The sequence below is a fragment of the Pristiophorus japonicus genome, chromosome 2 (assembly GCF_044704955.1).
Source record: "Pristiophorus japonicus isolate sPriJap1 chromosome 2, sPriJap1.hap1, whole genome shotgun sequence".
NCBI lineage: Eukaryota > Metazoa > Chordata > Chondrichthyes > Pristiophoridae > Pristiophorus > Pristiophorus japonicus.
Window position 1 is genome coordinate 200,335,890 of NC_091978.1, and position 16,391 is coordinate 200,352,280.

Below are 16,391 nucleotides of genomic sequence, written 5' to 3' on the forward strand. Positions count from 1 at the left end.
CCTACTCATAAAAAATATATCAGTAAATCACTTGATGCAGTGGTCTACAGATGATTAGCTGATATTGCAAATATCTCTTGATGCTGCCTGAATGGATCATGTGACATGGAAGTTATGCACCTCTTTGAGTTACTTGAGGAACAGGTAAGCTCCAGGTCTGCGACAAGCAGCTGACACAAAACTATATTGCCTCTCGACCTATATTGAAGCTCAACTTGCTGAAGCATTGATGAATTGAAAGTTTTAAAACAGATCACCTATGTCTGCAGACATGTGGCATGGGTGCCAGTGAGTGGGTGCCAGATGATGCCTATGATCAGCCAAGCTTCCCTGCATTGTTCTATACACGGGTTGGTAATGAATCACCTCTCAGTTGGTTTGGAGGGGCTGACATTTTGTATATTGCCCTCCTTTAGTTTTGGACTACCCTGCCCGTTTTCCTGCCGCGTTGTGCACACACAGTCTCTTTACTGACCGGCGGTGACCCACTTTCAAAAATTGCCCCACAAGCAGTTGCCCCATGCGGAATTGCCCAACGGGAGTGGTGCCGCCACCAGTCGGTGCCGCCAACAGTTTTTTCTGTTGGTGCCCTTTTATTGCCAGGTCGGGCCGACAATTATGCCCGCAGGTTCGGCTGGGCCGCCAATTGGCAGCCTGGCACCCTATCTTGGGTGCCAGGCTGCTGGCCCGTCCGAAACCATCCCTAGTGACCGAGTGTTTGCCACTAAAGTGGCTGCAGAGTTCGTAGTGGCCCTTCCCTTTAACTGAAGGGGAGGGATGTTGTAACACATCAGCGCTGACGTCATCAGCGCACACTGATGACTGAGAGCGTCAGCTGCTCTGACCCACTCCCATTTCTGCTCCACTGGTAGCAGCCACCCTGACCCAACCGCACTTCCGCCCCTCTCCCGACATCAACATTGCTCCGACTGGAAGACACAAAAAATCTCCAAAAGGACATAGACATGCTAAGTGAGTGAGCAAAAATTTGGCAGATGGAGTATAATGTTGGAAAGTGTGAGGTCATGCATTTTGGCAGAAAAAAATCAAAGAGCAAGTTATTATTTAAATGGAGAAAGATTGCAAAGTGCTGCAGTACAGCAGGACCTGGGGGTACTTGTGCATGAAACACAAAAGGTTAGTATGCAGGTACAGCAAGTGATCAGGAAGGCCAATGAAATCTTGGCCTTTATTGCAAAGGGGATGGAGTATAAAAGCAGGGAAGTCTTACTACAGCTATACAAGGTATTGGTGAGGCCACACCTGGAATACTGCGTGCAGTTTTGGTTTCCATATTTACGAAAGGATATACTTGCTTTGGAAGCAGTTTAGGGAAGGTTCACTAGGTTGATTCCAGAGATGAGGGGGTTGACTTATGAGGGAAGGTTGAGTCGGTTGGGCCTCTACTCATTGGAATTCAGAAGAATGAGAGGTGATCTTATCGAAACGTATAAGATTATGAGGGGGCTTGACAGGGTGGATGCAGAGAGGATGTTTCCACTGATGGGGGAGACTAGATCTAGAAGGCATGATCTTAGAATAAGGGGCCACCCATTTAAAACAGAGATGAGGAGAAATTTCTTCTCTCAGAGGGTTGTAAATCTGTGGAATTTACTCATAGAGCTGTGGAAGCTGGGACATTGAATAAATTTAAGACAGAAATAGACAGTTTCTTAAACGATAAGGGGATAAGGGGTTATGGAGAGCGGACAGGGAAGTGGAGCTGATTCCATGATCAGAGCAGCCATGATCTTATTGATTGGCAGAGCAGGCTCAAGGGGCCGCATGGCCTACTCCTGCTCCTATTTCTTATGTTCTTATGTTCTTATGAAACAGAAAGCAAATAGCTGAAAATCGCTGGAATGTCCACCCCATGCATTGGGGTAGACAGAGCACCTAAAAAACAGAAGGTGCGCCCCGTTTCGGGCAGAGGGCAATTTCAGCCCCCTCATCATCTTCTTCCTCATAACAGAGATTCTTGTTGTATTCTCAAGATGTGCCTTAACACTTCACAGCCAATTAATTACTTTTTGAAGTGTCATCATTGTTGTTTTCTGCAGTCAAAATCAGGAACTAAGTGTTCACAACAAAAAGCATGCATTGAATCTGTTTTGGTGGTGTTGGTTGAGGGATCAATGTTGACCAGATCACTGGAAGAACACCTTTCCCTTTCTTCAAAAAATCATCATGGGATCTTTTACATGCATCTGGATAGGTAGATAGATTGGTTTAATCTGCCATCCAAAAAATAACAGGTCAGAAATGTAGTCGCGCCTCTGTTGTGGCGTTAATCAAGGCGGAGCGGTACCTTTAGCACCTTGATTCAGATCCTGGGAAAAGCTGAGTCTTAAAGCATAGTAATGCACCCATTAAAGTTTTCAAAATCACCTTTTCTCAAGTTGAACTCTTATTTCTGTCTGCTGCTGCAAAGTCAAAGGCTCACGTGCTGTGTGTAAATGTTGCACTGACTGTGACCTCCGAGGGAAGAGCTTCTTCATCCCTTTAAGTAGCCACCAGTTAATGACTCTGCAAGCCTGTACCGACTGTTTTTTCAGACATTGTTCTTGGCGACCGCTAAATGAGGCGGCTGCACCTAATTTACTGACCGGGGCGCAAGTGTGGGCATTGCACCAGGACTGACGTCAGGATCGCACTGATTATCAGCAGCCAGGCACTACTGCTTTGCATCCCCTGTGGGCCTCCACTGAATTTTTGGTCAGGGCACTAAAAGCTGTGCTCAGGCCGCTAACTGAGGCATTAGTCAACCAAGAATCCAGCTCAACATTTCCTACAGTGCACTATTCCCTCAGCGCTGCTCTGAATATCAGCCTAGATTATGTGCTCAAGTCTTCGATAGAAGCTTGAACCCATAGCTTTCTGGTTCTGAGATAAAACACGTAACCCATAAACTTCTTCACTTGGAGAGTTGTGAATCTTTGGAATTCTCTACCCCAGAGGGCTGTGGATGTTCAATTGATAAATATATTAAAGGCTGAGATCGATATATTTTTGTACTCTAAGGCAATCAAGGAATATGATGATAGGGCAGGAAAGTGGAGTTGCTGTAGAAGTTCAGCCATGATCTAATTGAATGGCAGAGCAGGCTCGAGGGGCTGTACAACCTACAAGTGCTCTTCATACTTATGTTCTTAAAAATGCTACAACTGAGCTAAGACACAATGCAAACCAATAACATCATAGATTTTTCTGCCCCTTGTCTCTTGGGAATGCTCAAGGGACGGGCATCTTCTTTGGTGGGACACCACTCTTTTTACATCGTCCAGGATTCAGAACTTCTGGGGTGAGGGGGTGGTGCGGGGGCGGTGCAGGGAACGGGTGGGAATAGAGCACAGACTGTGCCCACAGTGAGTCCAGGCCCATCACATCAATGCAAGTGAGGTGGGAGGGTCATTTCCAGACCTCCCCCTCATTTTCCTTGAGTATCACTGGCTGGGTGCCCCAGCGCAGCGGCACCCAGTGAATCGTGATGCTATCGACTGCCCACCAAATCTTCTCCAACTAGAGGGTCCATAGGTTTCCTGGTGCAAGGCCAAAGACTGGAAGGCAAGGTAGTAGCAACATCCCAATGTTTAGGGATAATCAGAAACCTTTAGCCACTGATCTCTTTCTACAGCCAATCTCACAGGCCCCAATCTCGGAGGCTTGACAGGCTTGCAACAGGTCTCAGAGGCCTGCAGCTGCACTTAAAATTCCTGCCACTTCTACTAATGCCAGGGCCTGCTAGGGACTGGGACTGCAGTTGGAGTGTCCCCATGTCATATTATTACACCAAGAATCCCAGCTTTTCTGTCCAGCGCTGGAACAGTGGGAAGCAGGAAAATCTGCCCTAGACTCAGTGACTCATCATTTGTTGAATATTTATCCATTTTACTATTTGATGGCTCAGTACAGGTTTTAGATTCACACTATTACAGCGAGTAACTGGTGAATGCTTCTTTCCTTGTGTTCCACTAGTATTTTAATCACCTGCTCTTTAAAATTTCAGCTAACGTTAGGTAGTAGCGTGTGCATGTAACATCCATTCAAACTGTGTCTTATTTATGGTATAGTCAGATAGGATTCTGAAAGTATGTCATTGCATAATTTATGGAGTATGTTCCAAGAAATTGTTCAGTGCTTTGACTGAGTGTTTGACACTGTCCTGATAATGAGGCAGAAATGGTGAAATTGCTTTAAGGGCTGACAGGAACTGGTTAGAACATCTTTTCAGACTGTTACCCAGCAGTGTTCATCTGGGAGATCATACTGTATATGAATTATTGTAAAAGCAAACGGATTTGGATGGATGGTTCCACAGAAATTGTTAACTGAAATGTAATGTAAATCACATTGAACAGTTACAACTAGTCAACCAAACCAAATCTAAGACTTAATAGATAATATTTTACGGTCTTTGGAGAGGCAAACAAAATAAATCACATTCTTGCTCACTTTGCTTTAAAGCTAATGAACACAAATGTGATTAACAGTTGACACCAATGAATTTGAACAGAAATACGATTTGTTAGATACCATGTAATCATGGACTAACTTTCAGTCAGTAACTTGGAGGATTATAGTCACAATTTATTGCATGTTATATTTCCTAAAATGTATATGCATTTATATAAAGTCATACAATAAAGACTTTCCTAATATTCTGACCCGTGGCAAGTACTTTGAATGGCAAAAATCACAATCGTATGAAAAACAGTCCTATTTGAGAATTTGATTGCTCACTGTTCAGGAATTATAGCCAAGGGGTTCCATGTGACATTTGACAAGTAGTCTACTAAATCCATCTGAAGAAAAGCAGAATAATGAGAAAAACTTTGCAAAAACATTCAGTAGAAAGTGTTATTCACAGACTATTGAAAATATGAATACAAATGTGAAAATACACATGTAACTTCTTGATTGTAATAAAAACACATTTTTAAAATGGATTATTTTAGAAAATGTTAAGCATCACTGACATTGTTTATCCAAAATGATTTTCCCAACATAATTACTGTTTGTTTAATATATATCAACTATTTGTTATGGAGTGTAGTATGCAGCATGCATATTAGTGGCAAAAAGGTGATGGAGGAACAATAACCCAAATTACATATTAGTACAGTGTTGCAATGCAAGTGTTTATGCGTGTATAATGACAGCAATAACTGCTACTTGTTGGCCTTCTGCATTGGATAGCCATCTGACTTTACATAAATCTGTCAGCAGTGGTTAGAACACTAAAGTGTGGGGATAGCAAGTTATGCTCGATTAATATTGATAAGAAATTAATGTATTAGCAATAGTCATTTTGACAGATTCAGAACAAATTTGACAAGAATTCTATATGGCTACACAAATATGAATATTTCAAGCAAATTTACCTATAAACTGTATTATAGCTGAGGATCTTTGAATATTTGTTTCATATGGATACCTATATATTATAAATCTGAAAGAAATACTTTATCATTTATAAAATTCAAACTGCATTAGTAGGACTTCATTGAAATAATGAGACAGGAACATTGTAACCAAATCATTTAGAATCTGTTGCACACTGTATTAATGCAAATTGTGCTGTCAGCTGCACAAGGCAGGACTGTACTGAATATATCACAACGTGATTTAGCTTTCGGCGCCTGGTTATCTGAGAATGTACGGTGTTGCAAAATGCTCTTAATTCTAACTGTTCGCCTTCTATCACTGGTAAAAAAAAATATATTGCCATTTTTATTTCAGGTCTGACACCACCAACCACTCCTCCACATAAAACTAATCAAGATAATCCGTTTAAGACTGCAGTCAAACACAGGGCATCTTGCAATTCCTCAATGCGCAGTCCACCACCAAAGAAATCACGCTTGAGTGATTTTGTCTCTAACTCTCAACTGAGCAGTCCTATAAAGAAGGGTCCTGAACAAACTGAACTATATGCTCAGCTCAGTAAGACTTCAGATTTACCCAGTGCACTTAGCATTACCCAAAGTGAAGAGAGGAAGGTGAAACGGATGAGCACAAGGCTCTTTGGTGACCATGACTACTGTCAGTTCATAAATGCAAAGGCAGAATCATTAAATACCAGGGTGTTCTGCAAGGCGCAAGGACCCAAAGACATTAAACTCCAAGATCACTCTTGCAGCGAACCCTTGTCTGGGGAGCACAAGCAAAACTTTCTTTCTGCTAATGAGGATCAAGGATATAAGAAGGAAAGTCAGCAGCTGGATACGCAGCCAATCATTTACTCTAATACCAGGATACAACTGAAAGACCAAGAGATCCGGGCTGAACTAAACAAGCACTTTGGACATCCAAGTCAAGCTTTCTATGATGAAGGAGAAGATAAGGCACGTCATCAAAGAGAAAAAGACTTTTGCCATGAATATTATTCAAAACTACCTACTTATCTCAGTGCAGGGATGTCTCTGGATGGTGTGTTTGATGACAGTGATGATGAGACTGAAAAATTGCTCTATCCGTGGGATGGAACACCCGATGGGTTATTGTTAGAAAGACCTTGCTCTCGTTCTCTGTCCAGTTCACCTTGCAGCGATTCTGTCTACTCACCAAAGACTTATGCAACTTCTCAAAGATTAGTCAGAGCAAGGTCTAGATCAATTTCCTACCCCAAACGTAGAGCTTATTCTCGCTCCCCATATTCTCATTCCAGATCAAGATCTCCATACAGTAGATCCTCTTCTAGGTAAGTAAACAAATCCTTCTGTTAATTTGGAATGATGGGAATATATTGTGTTCATAGAAGTATTTTAGATGCATCACACCAAGGCCTGTATGAGTAACATTTTGTACTGTTGTATTTTACCATCACCATTTTAATTCTATTTTTACAGTTAGAATGATAAAAATTGCAAAAATTGAATTTTCCTGCTTGTGATAATAATATGCAGGTGTTAGTAGTAATGTAACCTTAATCTTTTGTATGGTAAAGTAGCAATACCCACAGGTAGTCTATTTTCCTGTTTCCAAGCTGTAAGAGCTTCTGCTGGACAAACTCATTGTCCCTATTTCAGCTTGCTGTTGTTGGTGACAAATATGTCCAGTAAAATCTAGCCCTATCCATGCGGTGGTCATCAAATGAGTGGATATCAGGAGTGATGATTACAGCTTATAACCTTACTCTGGAAGGAACAGGAATCTAACTATGCACCAGAAAAAATTGTCAACATTCCACACCTTGGGAATGAGGGGAAGCAGATTTCCTCTGTGCATTGCATGTCCTAAATTACAAACCCCTTTATGATCTGGTTACATGAAGCGCTCAGGGGAAATCTTCCTTTTAAGTTAGAGATATAAAGAAAATTATATATAGAACTAACCACACTATATTGTAAATTTAGTTTGCTCGACATTTTATTATTTTTTTTTAAATTTCTACAGCTAAAGGAAAATATTAATTTTAGGTGGTAATGATATTAACAGTGACCAGTAAATCTACTGCCATCTTTCTTGGGGAAATAAATATCTGTTTTCATTTAAGATCAATGTTATTAAAACCCCATTTACATTGTCATGAATTATTCACCTGACCTTAAGACCTGTTCTGGGAATTCAGGTATTATTAAGAACTAGCCTCACTATGCCATCAGAGAGATTGCTTTCTTTTGTTGAGAAAGTTAAGCTTATATACATGATCATTAAGCCTGATATTGTGAGTTTTGCATCATGAAGCGATATGACATTTTGTAATAATGTATGTCATTAAAGCAGAGTCGCTTGTCATGCTGGTGATATCAGCACAGCATAGTCTTAACTATCATTATGGGGAAAGTAAAATAGTGTTAGACCCAGGAGGCTTCACTGTACAAGTGACATGTTCTGCAGCTATGGCATAACCCAAAATAATTTGTACTGATAAAATGAACATGAAATATCAACATTATATGTTAATATAAATATAACATAAATGGGCACTTAAGATACTTTGCAACATACTTAAGGATAATTGAAGGAGCAAGACACTATATTTGGCTCAATTATTTGTAGGAATGATATATCACTGTCAAAATGAACTGCAGATCGTTTCCTGATGTAGATTGCAGATTATATAAAAAGTAATGATTAAAACATGTGAATATTAACTATATGGCTGTACCCTTGCTATTTAAAATTAAAGGGATTAATAATTCCTGTCTGATAAGCCTGGAGACCTAATATGAAATGTAAGAAATTTGTGTTCACTACTGCAATGAGTATTTGGCACTGTCGGAGTTGGTTGCTGAAACTCTGCACCATTCGTACTCTGTAAGAATGATGTAGGTGGTTGCGTTCAACCCCATATATTCATGAGAGCTGTACTCAACAACAGTAGAGGTGACAGGAGTGAGAGGGAGCGAGACAAGGAAGAAGGGCATTGAGTGCATGTCATTCAACCCCGCAGGATTTTATAACGAGCCTGCACAGATTACAGCTAAATTAATGACCTCTGCCGGAAAACAGATTTTATTCATTTATACAGAAAGCTTATTTCACAATTAGAATGTTTGATTCTGAGACAGGGTGTGAATTGCCTTTTTTCTGTTGTATTTAAATGAGATATTTTTCTTATTGATTTTATGATTACTTGTTTTGCTTGTCCTTGGTTAGCAATGAATAGCATCCACAAGCAACATATGGAGATTTCAAAATATAATTTTTTTTCCCTATAGTTTCCTCCCATCCCCTCCCAAGAATGTTGATTCCTTGTTGGGACAAGGTCCAATGGGCACTGGCTGCCCTCTAATATCATGCCCTAGTCGGCACTCTTCATATGTGAGACTGGCCAGTGACTAGCAGCAGGCTATTCTGTCATGAAAGGCATCACAGTTTGAGTCAATCATTTGTATACATCCCCAGCTGTACTTCCACCAGGAGTCACTGAATAGTCATCAGGTGGGAATCCTGTTCAGTTTTCTCTTTGTTAAAATAGAGGGCCCTTATCCCTTAGCTGATTGAACTTATCTCTCCTGGTGTGTATTGCGCATCTACTTATGGCTCTAACCAACTGAGCCATTTAGAGAAATATAATTTATGTACAATTTTTTAATGTACTTTTTTTGTTATTTTCCCCCACTGTTAGGTGCCCCTCCCAGCAAGCCATGATGTTCCCTAGTCTAGAGGCAATCTTCTCCGCATGCCTTTGCCAGTTCTACTGAGTAACAAGGTAGCTAAAAGGTGTACCAACATTTCTCAGCCTCCTGGTGTGGAAGTACCTAGGCTCTGCTCAGCATCTCCCTTGATGGTTTAGCTGTGCATGTGAAGAATTAAACCCATGCCCTGCTTTCCAGTGGGTTAGTAAATGCTGAAAAGATATCAATCCACATATCTTAAAAAATTATACTATCAGTATTATTTTCAGTGATCATATATTTATATTGATTTTGCTTTATAGATCACATCACTACTATGATTCAGGGCGCAGTAGGGTACAACACAGGTCTCGTGGAAGCCCTTGCACATATTCAAGGTCACGCTCCAGTTCACCCTACAGCCGTTATAGTAGACCCAGGTGAGGGAATATAATAGTGTAGAATCTTTTAATGTATTCTATTAAACCAAAACTTTATTAAGTACGCTTTCCTCCTGATGTTATAGCAATAAGATACATTAATATTTCATTGAGATTTTCAGGTAGATGCTTATCCGAATAAATGTACTCATTTAAAAAAAAAATCAACTTCCTTGTTAAAACTAGAGTTAATTAGTGTTAATTTTGGGCAGGTGTTCCATAGTTGCCTGAGTGTCTAACTTATTTGCCTGAATTTATTAATTATCCACGTTCAAACACAGCCTATTGTTATCAGCTGTATCTAGTGCATAGTGTAGGTGTAGTACCAAGTGACAAAGTTACAGGAAGCAGCATTTGATCCTTGGTACTTAATTGTTTGAGAAGAATAATGGACAATGATATATTTACCGAACATACTGCTGTTGATTTTCCCACTTGCCTTTGATCCCCACTTACTGCACCTATTTCTGATTTTATTTCAGTCTTCCAGTATTTTGTTTTTTTTAAAGGGAACTTTGCTAGGCATTTAACCGAACTTATACACAATGCTGATACTGGGGCCCAAAAGTGAAAAATGCTGCATTCCTTAGCACTGATATCCCACACCTTGACAAGCATGAAGACTCATTTAAACATAAATGGGGTGAAATTTGTGTGTTTAGTGCCACACGTTAGCACCATGAGATGGCGCTAAAATGGTGTTCAGAGCTCTATTGCCAGCTAATGGAGGTTCCAGCACCGCACGCCATATCCGTCTTGCCAGTAGTGCTGCCAGTCAACTAGATCGCCAGGGACATCACAATCACGGAGATCATGATGTCCGTGAGTGTGCAACGCTCACTTGGCGCCCGATCTCCCAACTTCGTTTTGGCCATTGAAATTCATCATCATCATAGGCAGTCCCTTGGAATCGAGGAAGACTTGCTTCCACTCCTGAAATGAGTTCTTTGGTGGCTGAACATTCCAAACGAGAGCCACAGGTAGGACAGACATTCGTCGAGGGAAGCACTGGCACACTGGAGGCGATGTTGAATCTCCGCATGGGAACATGTGTGCAGAGGAAGGAGGAAGGCCATCGGGGCTCTCAATATAGTCGATATATTCACCGAGGCATATGAAAGCATGGGCCTTACGCTTAACATCCATAAGATAAAGGTCCTCCACCAGCCTGTCCTCACCGCACAGCACTGCCCCCCAGCCATTAAGATTCACAGCGCGGCCCTCGACAACGTGGACCATTTCCCATACCTCGGGAGCCTCTTATCAACATTGAAATTACCGGCTGGAGAAAGCAACGACAGGTAGAGTGGCGGCAGCGGCAGGAAGCTGTCTTCAATGATGCTATTTAAAGGACTCATCACCAATCACTCGTACCTGACAGGGTTTTGAAGTTTGAGTGGCTGTGTGCTAATTCCTGCTATTGCAAGAGTTTTCTTTAGATATTTCAAGGTTATTTGGTATTAGGGAGTGGTCTGGCAAGTACAAAACTCCCTGATTATTTTTGAAACGCTTCAAACTACAACACTTCCTAAAAGTCATGGGGGCTGTACTGGCAGTCGACCTCGCCCTCCAGGTTCTATGGTGGAGGGAGCAAAAACAGCGAGAAAGATGGCAACATGTGTGCATAGGAAGGAGGAAGGCTATCAGGGCTCTCAACAGGAGGCCTTACCTTCTGAGGCTCTTCTGACAGCACTTCTCCTACCTTCAATTAAGCAAGGAGCAGTGTATTAGGAGGCTTTGGTTCACCACGGAGGTGGTCACAGAACTTTGCCATCTGATGGCGGTTCCGACCTCCAGCCTCAGACCAGGGTGACAACACCTCTCTCAGTGGCAGTCAAGGTCACCATGGAACTCAATTTCTTCGCTAATGATTCTTCCAGTCTGCAACAGGAGACATAGCTAACATCTCACTGTTTGCCGTCCATCGCTGCATCCGAGAGGCCACTGAGGCTCTCTACACCAGGAAAAGGGACCAGATTGGCTTCCCGGTCACCAGAGAGAAGTTGGACGAGCATGCATGTGGCTTTGCCAAGATAGCGGGCTTCCTTATGATGCAGGGAGCCATTGACTGCACCCATGTGGCTTTGCAGGCACTGCATAACAATCCTGAGATCTTCTGTAACTGCAAAAGCTACCACTTAATGTGCAGTTGGTGTGCGACCACATACAGCGAATCCTTAATATCACTGCCCACTATCCTGACAGCAGCCATGATCCCTTCATCTTGCGCCAGACTTGTGTGCCAGCACTCATCCAGCCACCACGTCAAGCTTGAGGGTGGCTGCTCGAGACGAGGACGATCCAATCTCTACGTGGCTCATGACTCCCCTCCGCAACCCCAACACTCGTGCCCAGCACTCATCTAATGAGAGCCATGCTGCCACCAGGAACATCATCGAGCAGACCATCAGGGTGCTGAAGCAATGGTTCCACTGCCTTGATTGCTCGGGAGGAGCCCTCAAGTACTCGCCAGAACGGGTGTCCCATTTCGTGGTGGTCTGCTGCATGCTCCACAACTTGGCATCATGAGGGCACAGCCCTTGCCACCAGGGATTGCGGGACCAACTCAGGAGGAGGATGAGGGCGAGGAGGATGAGTTGGGAGAGGAACAGGAGGGAGGGAGGAGGCTGCCAGACAATCAGCCTTCTGCATGGGTGGCCCATGACTGGCTCATTAGACTCTGATTCGACTGAATGGAACCCCAGATCCCCGTTGCTCACCACATCTCAATCCTGGCATCCGTGTCGCAGGCCATATCACAGTGTCCTCCTGGGTGCAAAGCTGAAATGAGAGACACTACAAAAGATTTAAAACACAATTAATAAATGTAGCTATACACATATTACATCATCACTATTCACTAATCAACCTTGTGCAATCCCTTAGTGCCTGTCGTTCGTGTGCCTTTTCCTACTCCAGTGCAGCATGGCTAGTGGAAGACTGCTGAGTTACCATGCGGGAGACTTCAGATGGCCTCAACCAGCTCTGGACCTAGAATGCCTGGCTGTAGACTGCACCACCTCAGCAAGCATGGCAGCAGTCTGGACTGGCTGGATGACAGGCAACAAAAAATGCAATGGCAGAGTGGCAGTGGTGGGAGCAGGAATGCTTTCATCCTGAGAGAGGACAGCAGGTTCCTGTTCCACAGACCCACTGCCACTCCCTTGGCACCACAGCATTCCGAGCAATCTGTTGGAGCACAGATTTGATGGCCTGCTGCTACACCGTGAAAGCCCCAATTGACGGTAGTAGACTCAGCCAGGATGGCAGTAGACAGAGCTTGGGTGGCATCATGCTGAAACTGCATAAGAGCAGCCGGAGCTTGGATGCCACCAAGCAGAGACTGCATGAGAGCAGACTGAGCTTCCGCTGCAACATTAGGAAGTTGGGTTGATTCTGTATGTGCTGCAATGGAAGCTGTGACATCGCTCTTCATGCATGCCATCAGGTCTGGGAGTCTCTCTGAGAGTGTACCATCATTTGGACACTGGAAATGATGGGCGCCATGCTCTGCGCAGAGCCTAATGCAATCTTGGAGGTGGACTCCTCCACGCTCACTGCTGATGCCGAGAGGCTCTCTGCAGCCTTACTATTGCAACCTATCATTTCCGTGTGCATGTCCATCACTCTTCATCTAAAGACCTCACCATCAAGGTCCTCATCTGAGTCCTGTGGAGCAGAACTTGCGTGTGAACCTGCCCTCAGGGGAGCTGGCCCCCAAGCTACCCTTTCCCCCTGGCCTTGCTGCAGCCCACTCGTGCCCGGTGCCTCACCCTGTGCTGATCCTACCAATACATTAGCCTCTAATAAATGAGTAGTGCCAATATTTGACCTGGTGTCTGTGAGCGACAGATGCAGTGACGCGGTGTCTACGTGGTGTCTGGGGGAGGTGGGACCAGTACAAACGTACTGAGGGTGGATTCACTCTGGAACATCCACGATGCTGAGAATGACATAAGTGGTACGTGTAGTGAGTTGGTCTTACCGCATGAGAAGGATCCACAGCCAGCTAGGGAATGGAAGACCAGCAGCAAGAGTAGTACAAAGAAGGTAGTGCAGGGTTCCCATCTGGTCATCCCCCTGCAAAACAGATACACTGCTTTGAGAGCTGTTGAGGGAGATGACTCATCAGGGGAGAGCAGCAGCAGCCAAGTTCATGGCACCGTGGCTGGCTCTGTTGTACAGGAGGGCATGAAAAAGAGTGGGAGAGCGATAGTGATAGGGGATTCAATCATAAAGGGAATAGATAGGCGTTTCTGCGGCCGCAACCGAGACTCCAGGATGGTATGTTGCCTCCCTGGTGCAAGGGTCAAGGATGTCTCCGAGCGAGTGCAGGACATTCTAAAAATGGAGGGAGAACAGCCAGTTGTCATGGTGCACATTGGTACCAACGACATAGGTAAAAAAAGGGATGAGGTCCTACGAGACGAATTTAAGGAGCTATGAGCTAAATTAAAAAGTAGGGCCTCAAAAGTAGTAATCTCAGGATTGCTACCAGTGCCACGTGCTAGTCAGAGTAGGAATCACAGGATAGCACAGATGAATACGTGGCTTGAGCAGTGGTGCATCAGGGAGGGATTCAAATTCGTGGGGCATTGGAACAGGTTCTGGGGGAGGTGGGACCAGTACAAACTGGGCGGTCTGCACTTGGGCAGGACCGGAACCAATGTCCTAGGGGGAGTGTTTGCTAGTGCTGTTGGGGAGGAGTTAAACTAATATGGCAGGGGGATGGGAACCAATACAGGGAGACAGAGGGAAACAAAAAGGAGACAAAAACAAAAGACAGAAAAGAGATGAGTAAAAGTGGAGAGCAGAGAAACCAAAGGCAAGAAACAAAAAGGGCCACTGAATATAAAAGGGCTGCAGGAGGGGTCAAAACTAAAAATCATGGTTTAAAAACTAGGATGAAAACACTCTACCTAAATGCACGCAGCATTCGAAATAAAGTAAATGAGTTGATGGCACAAATCATTACAAATGGGTATGATTTGATGGCCATTACAGAAACATGGTTGCAAGGTGGCCAAGACTGGGAATTAAACATACAGGGGTATCTGACGATTCAGAAAGATAGGCAAGAAGGGAAAGGAGGTGGGGTAGCTCTGTTAATAAAAGATGATATCAGGGCAGTTGTGAGGGATGATATCGGCAATGAACAAAATGTTGAATCATTGTGGGTGGAGATTAGAGATAGCAAGGGGAAAAAGTCATTGGTCGGCGTAGTTTATAGGCCCCCAAATAATAACTTCATGGTGGGGCGGGCAATAATCAAGGGAATAATGGAGGCATGTGAAAAAGGAACGGCAGTAGTCATGGGGGATTTGAACCTACATATCGATTGGTCAAATCAAATCGCACGGGGTAGCCTGGAGGAGGAATTCATAGAATGCATACGGGATTGTTTCTTAGAACAGTATGTAACAGAACCTACAAGGGAGCAAGCCATCTTAGATCTGGTCCTCTGTAATGAGACAGGAAAAATAAACGATCTCCCAGTAAAAGATCCTCTCGGAATGAGTGATCACAATATGGTTGAATTTGTAATACAGATTGAGGATGATGAAGTTGTGTCAGAAACAAGCGTACTATGCTTAAACAAAGGGGACTACAGTGGGATGAGGGCAGAGTTGGCTAAAGTAGACTGGAAACAAGGACTAAATGGTGGCACAATTGAGGAACAGTGGAGGACTTTTAAGGAGCTCTTTCATAGTGCGCAACAAAAATATATTCCAGTGAAAAAGAAGGGCGGCAAGAGAAGGGATAACCAGCCGTGTATAACCAAGGAAATAAATGAAAGTATCAAATCAAAGACCAATGCGTATAAGATGGCCAAGGTTAGTGGGAAACTAGAGGATTGGGAAAATTTTAAGCAACAGCAAAGAATGACTAAAAAAGCAATAAAGAAAGGGAAGATAGATTACGAAGGTAAACTTGCGCAAAACATAAAAACAGATAGTAAAAGCTTTTACAGATATATAAAACGGAAAAGAGTGACTAAAGTAAATGTTGGTCCCTTAGAAGATGAAAAGGGGGATTTAATAATGGGAAATGTGGAAATGGCTGAGACCTTAAACAATTATTTTGCTTCCGTCTTCACAGTGGAAGACACAAAAACCATGCCAAAAATTTCTGGTCACATGAATGTGGGAAGGAAGGATCCTTGAATCAATCACTATCACTAGGGGGGTAGTGCTGGACAGGCTAATGGGACTGAAGGTAGACAAGTGCCCTGGTCCTGATGAAATGCATCCCAGGGTATTAAAAGAGATGGTGGAAGTTATAGCAGATGCATTTGTTATAATCTACCAAAATTCTCTGGACTCTGGGGAGGTACCAGTGGATTGGAAAGCAGCTAATGTAACGCCTCTGTTTAAAAAAGGGGGCAGGCAAAAGGCAGGTAACTATAGGCCGGTTAGTTTAACATCTGTAGTGGGGAAAATGCATGAAACTATCATTAAGGAAGAAATAGCGGGACATCTAGATAGGAATAGTGCAATCAAGCAGACGCAGCATGGATTCATGAAAGGAAAATCATGTTTAACTAACTTACTGGAATTCTTTGAGGATATAACGAGCATGGTGGATAGAGGTGTACCGATGGATGTGGTGTATTTAGATTTCCAAAAGGCATTCGATAAGGTGCCACACAAAAGGTTACTGCAGAAGATAAAGGTACGCGGAGTCAGAGGAAATGTATTAGCATGGATAGAGAATTGGCTGGCAAACAGAAAGCAGAGAATCGGGATAAATGGGTCCTTTTCCGGTTGGAAATCAGTGGTTAGTGGTGTGCCACAGGGATCAGTGCTGGGACCACAACTGTTTACAATATACATAGATGACCTAGAAGAGGGGTCAGAGTGTAGTGCAACAAAATTTGCAGATGACACTA

At 43.3% G+C, this 16,391-nt stretch overlaps 1 protein-coding gene across 1 annotated transcript in view; it reads left to right on the forward strand.

Moving 5' to 3' along the window:
• Positions 1-16,391, forward strand: part of ppargc1a (peroxisome proliferator-activated receptor gamma, coactivator 1 alpha) — a 183,378-nt gene that overhangs the window by 127,639 nt on the left and 39,348 nt on the right. The window contains exons 8-9 of the mRNA XM_070863518.1: positions 5,740-6,700; positions 9,386-9,502. Coding sequence (XP_070719619.1) covers positions 5,740-6,700; positions 9,386-9,502 — 1,078 coding nt within the window. The remainder of the gene's footprint in view (positions 1-5,739; positions 6,701-9,385; positions 9,503-16,391) is intronic.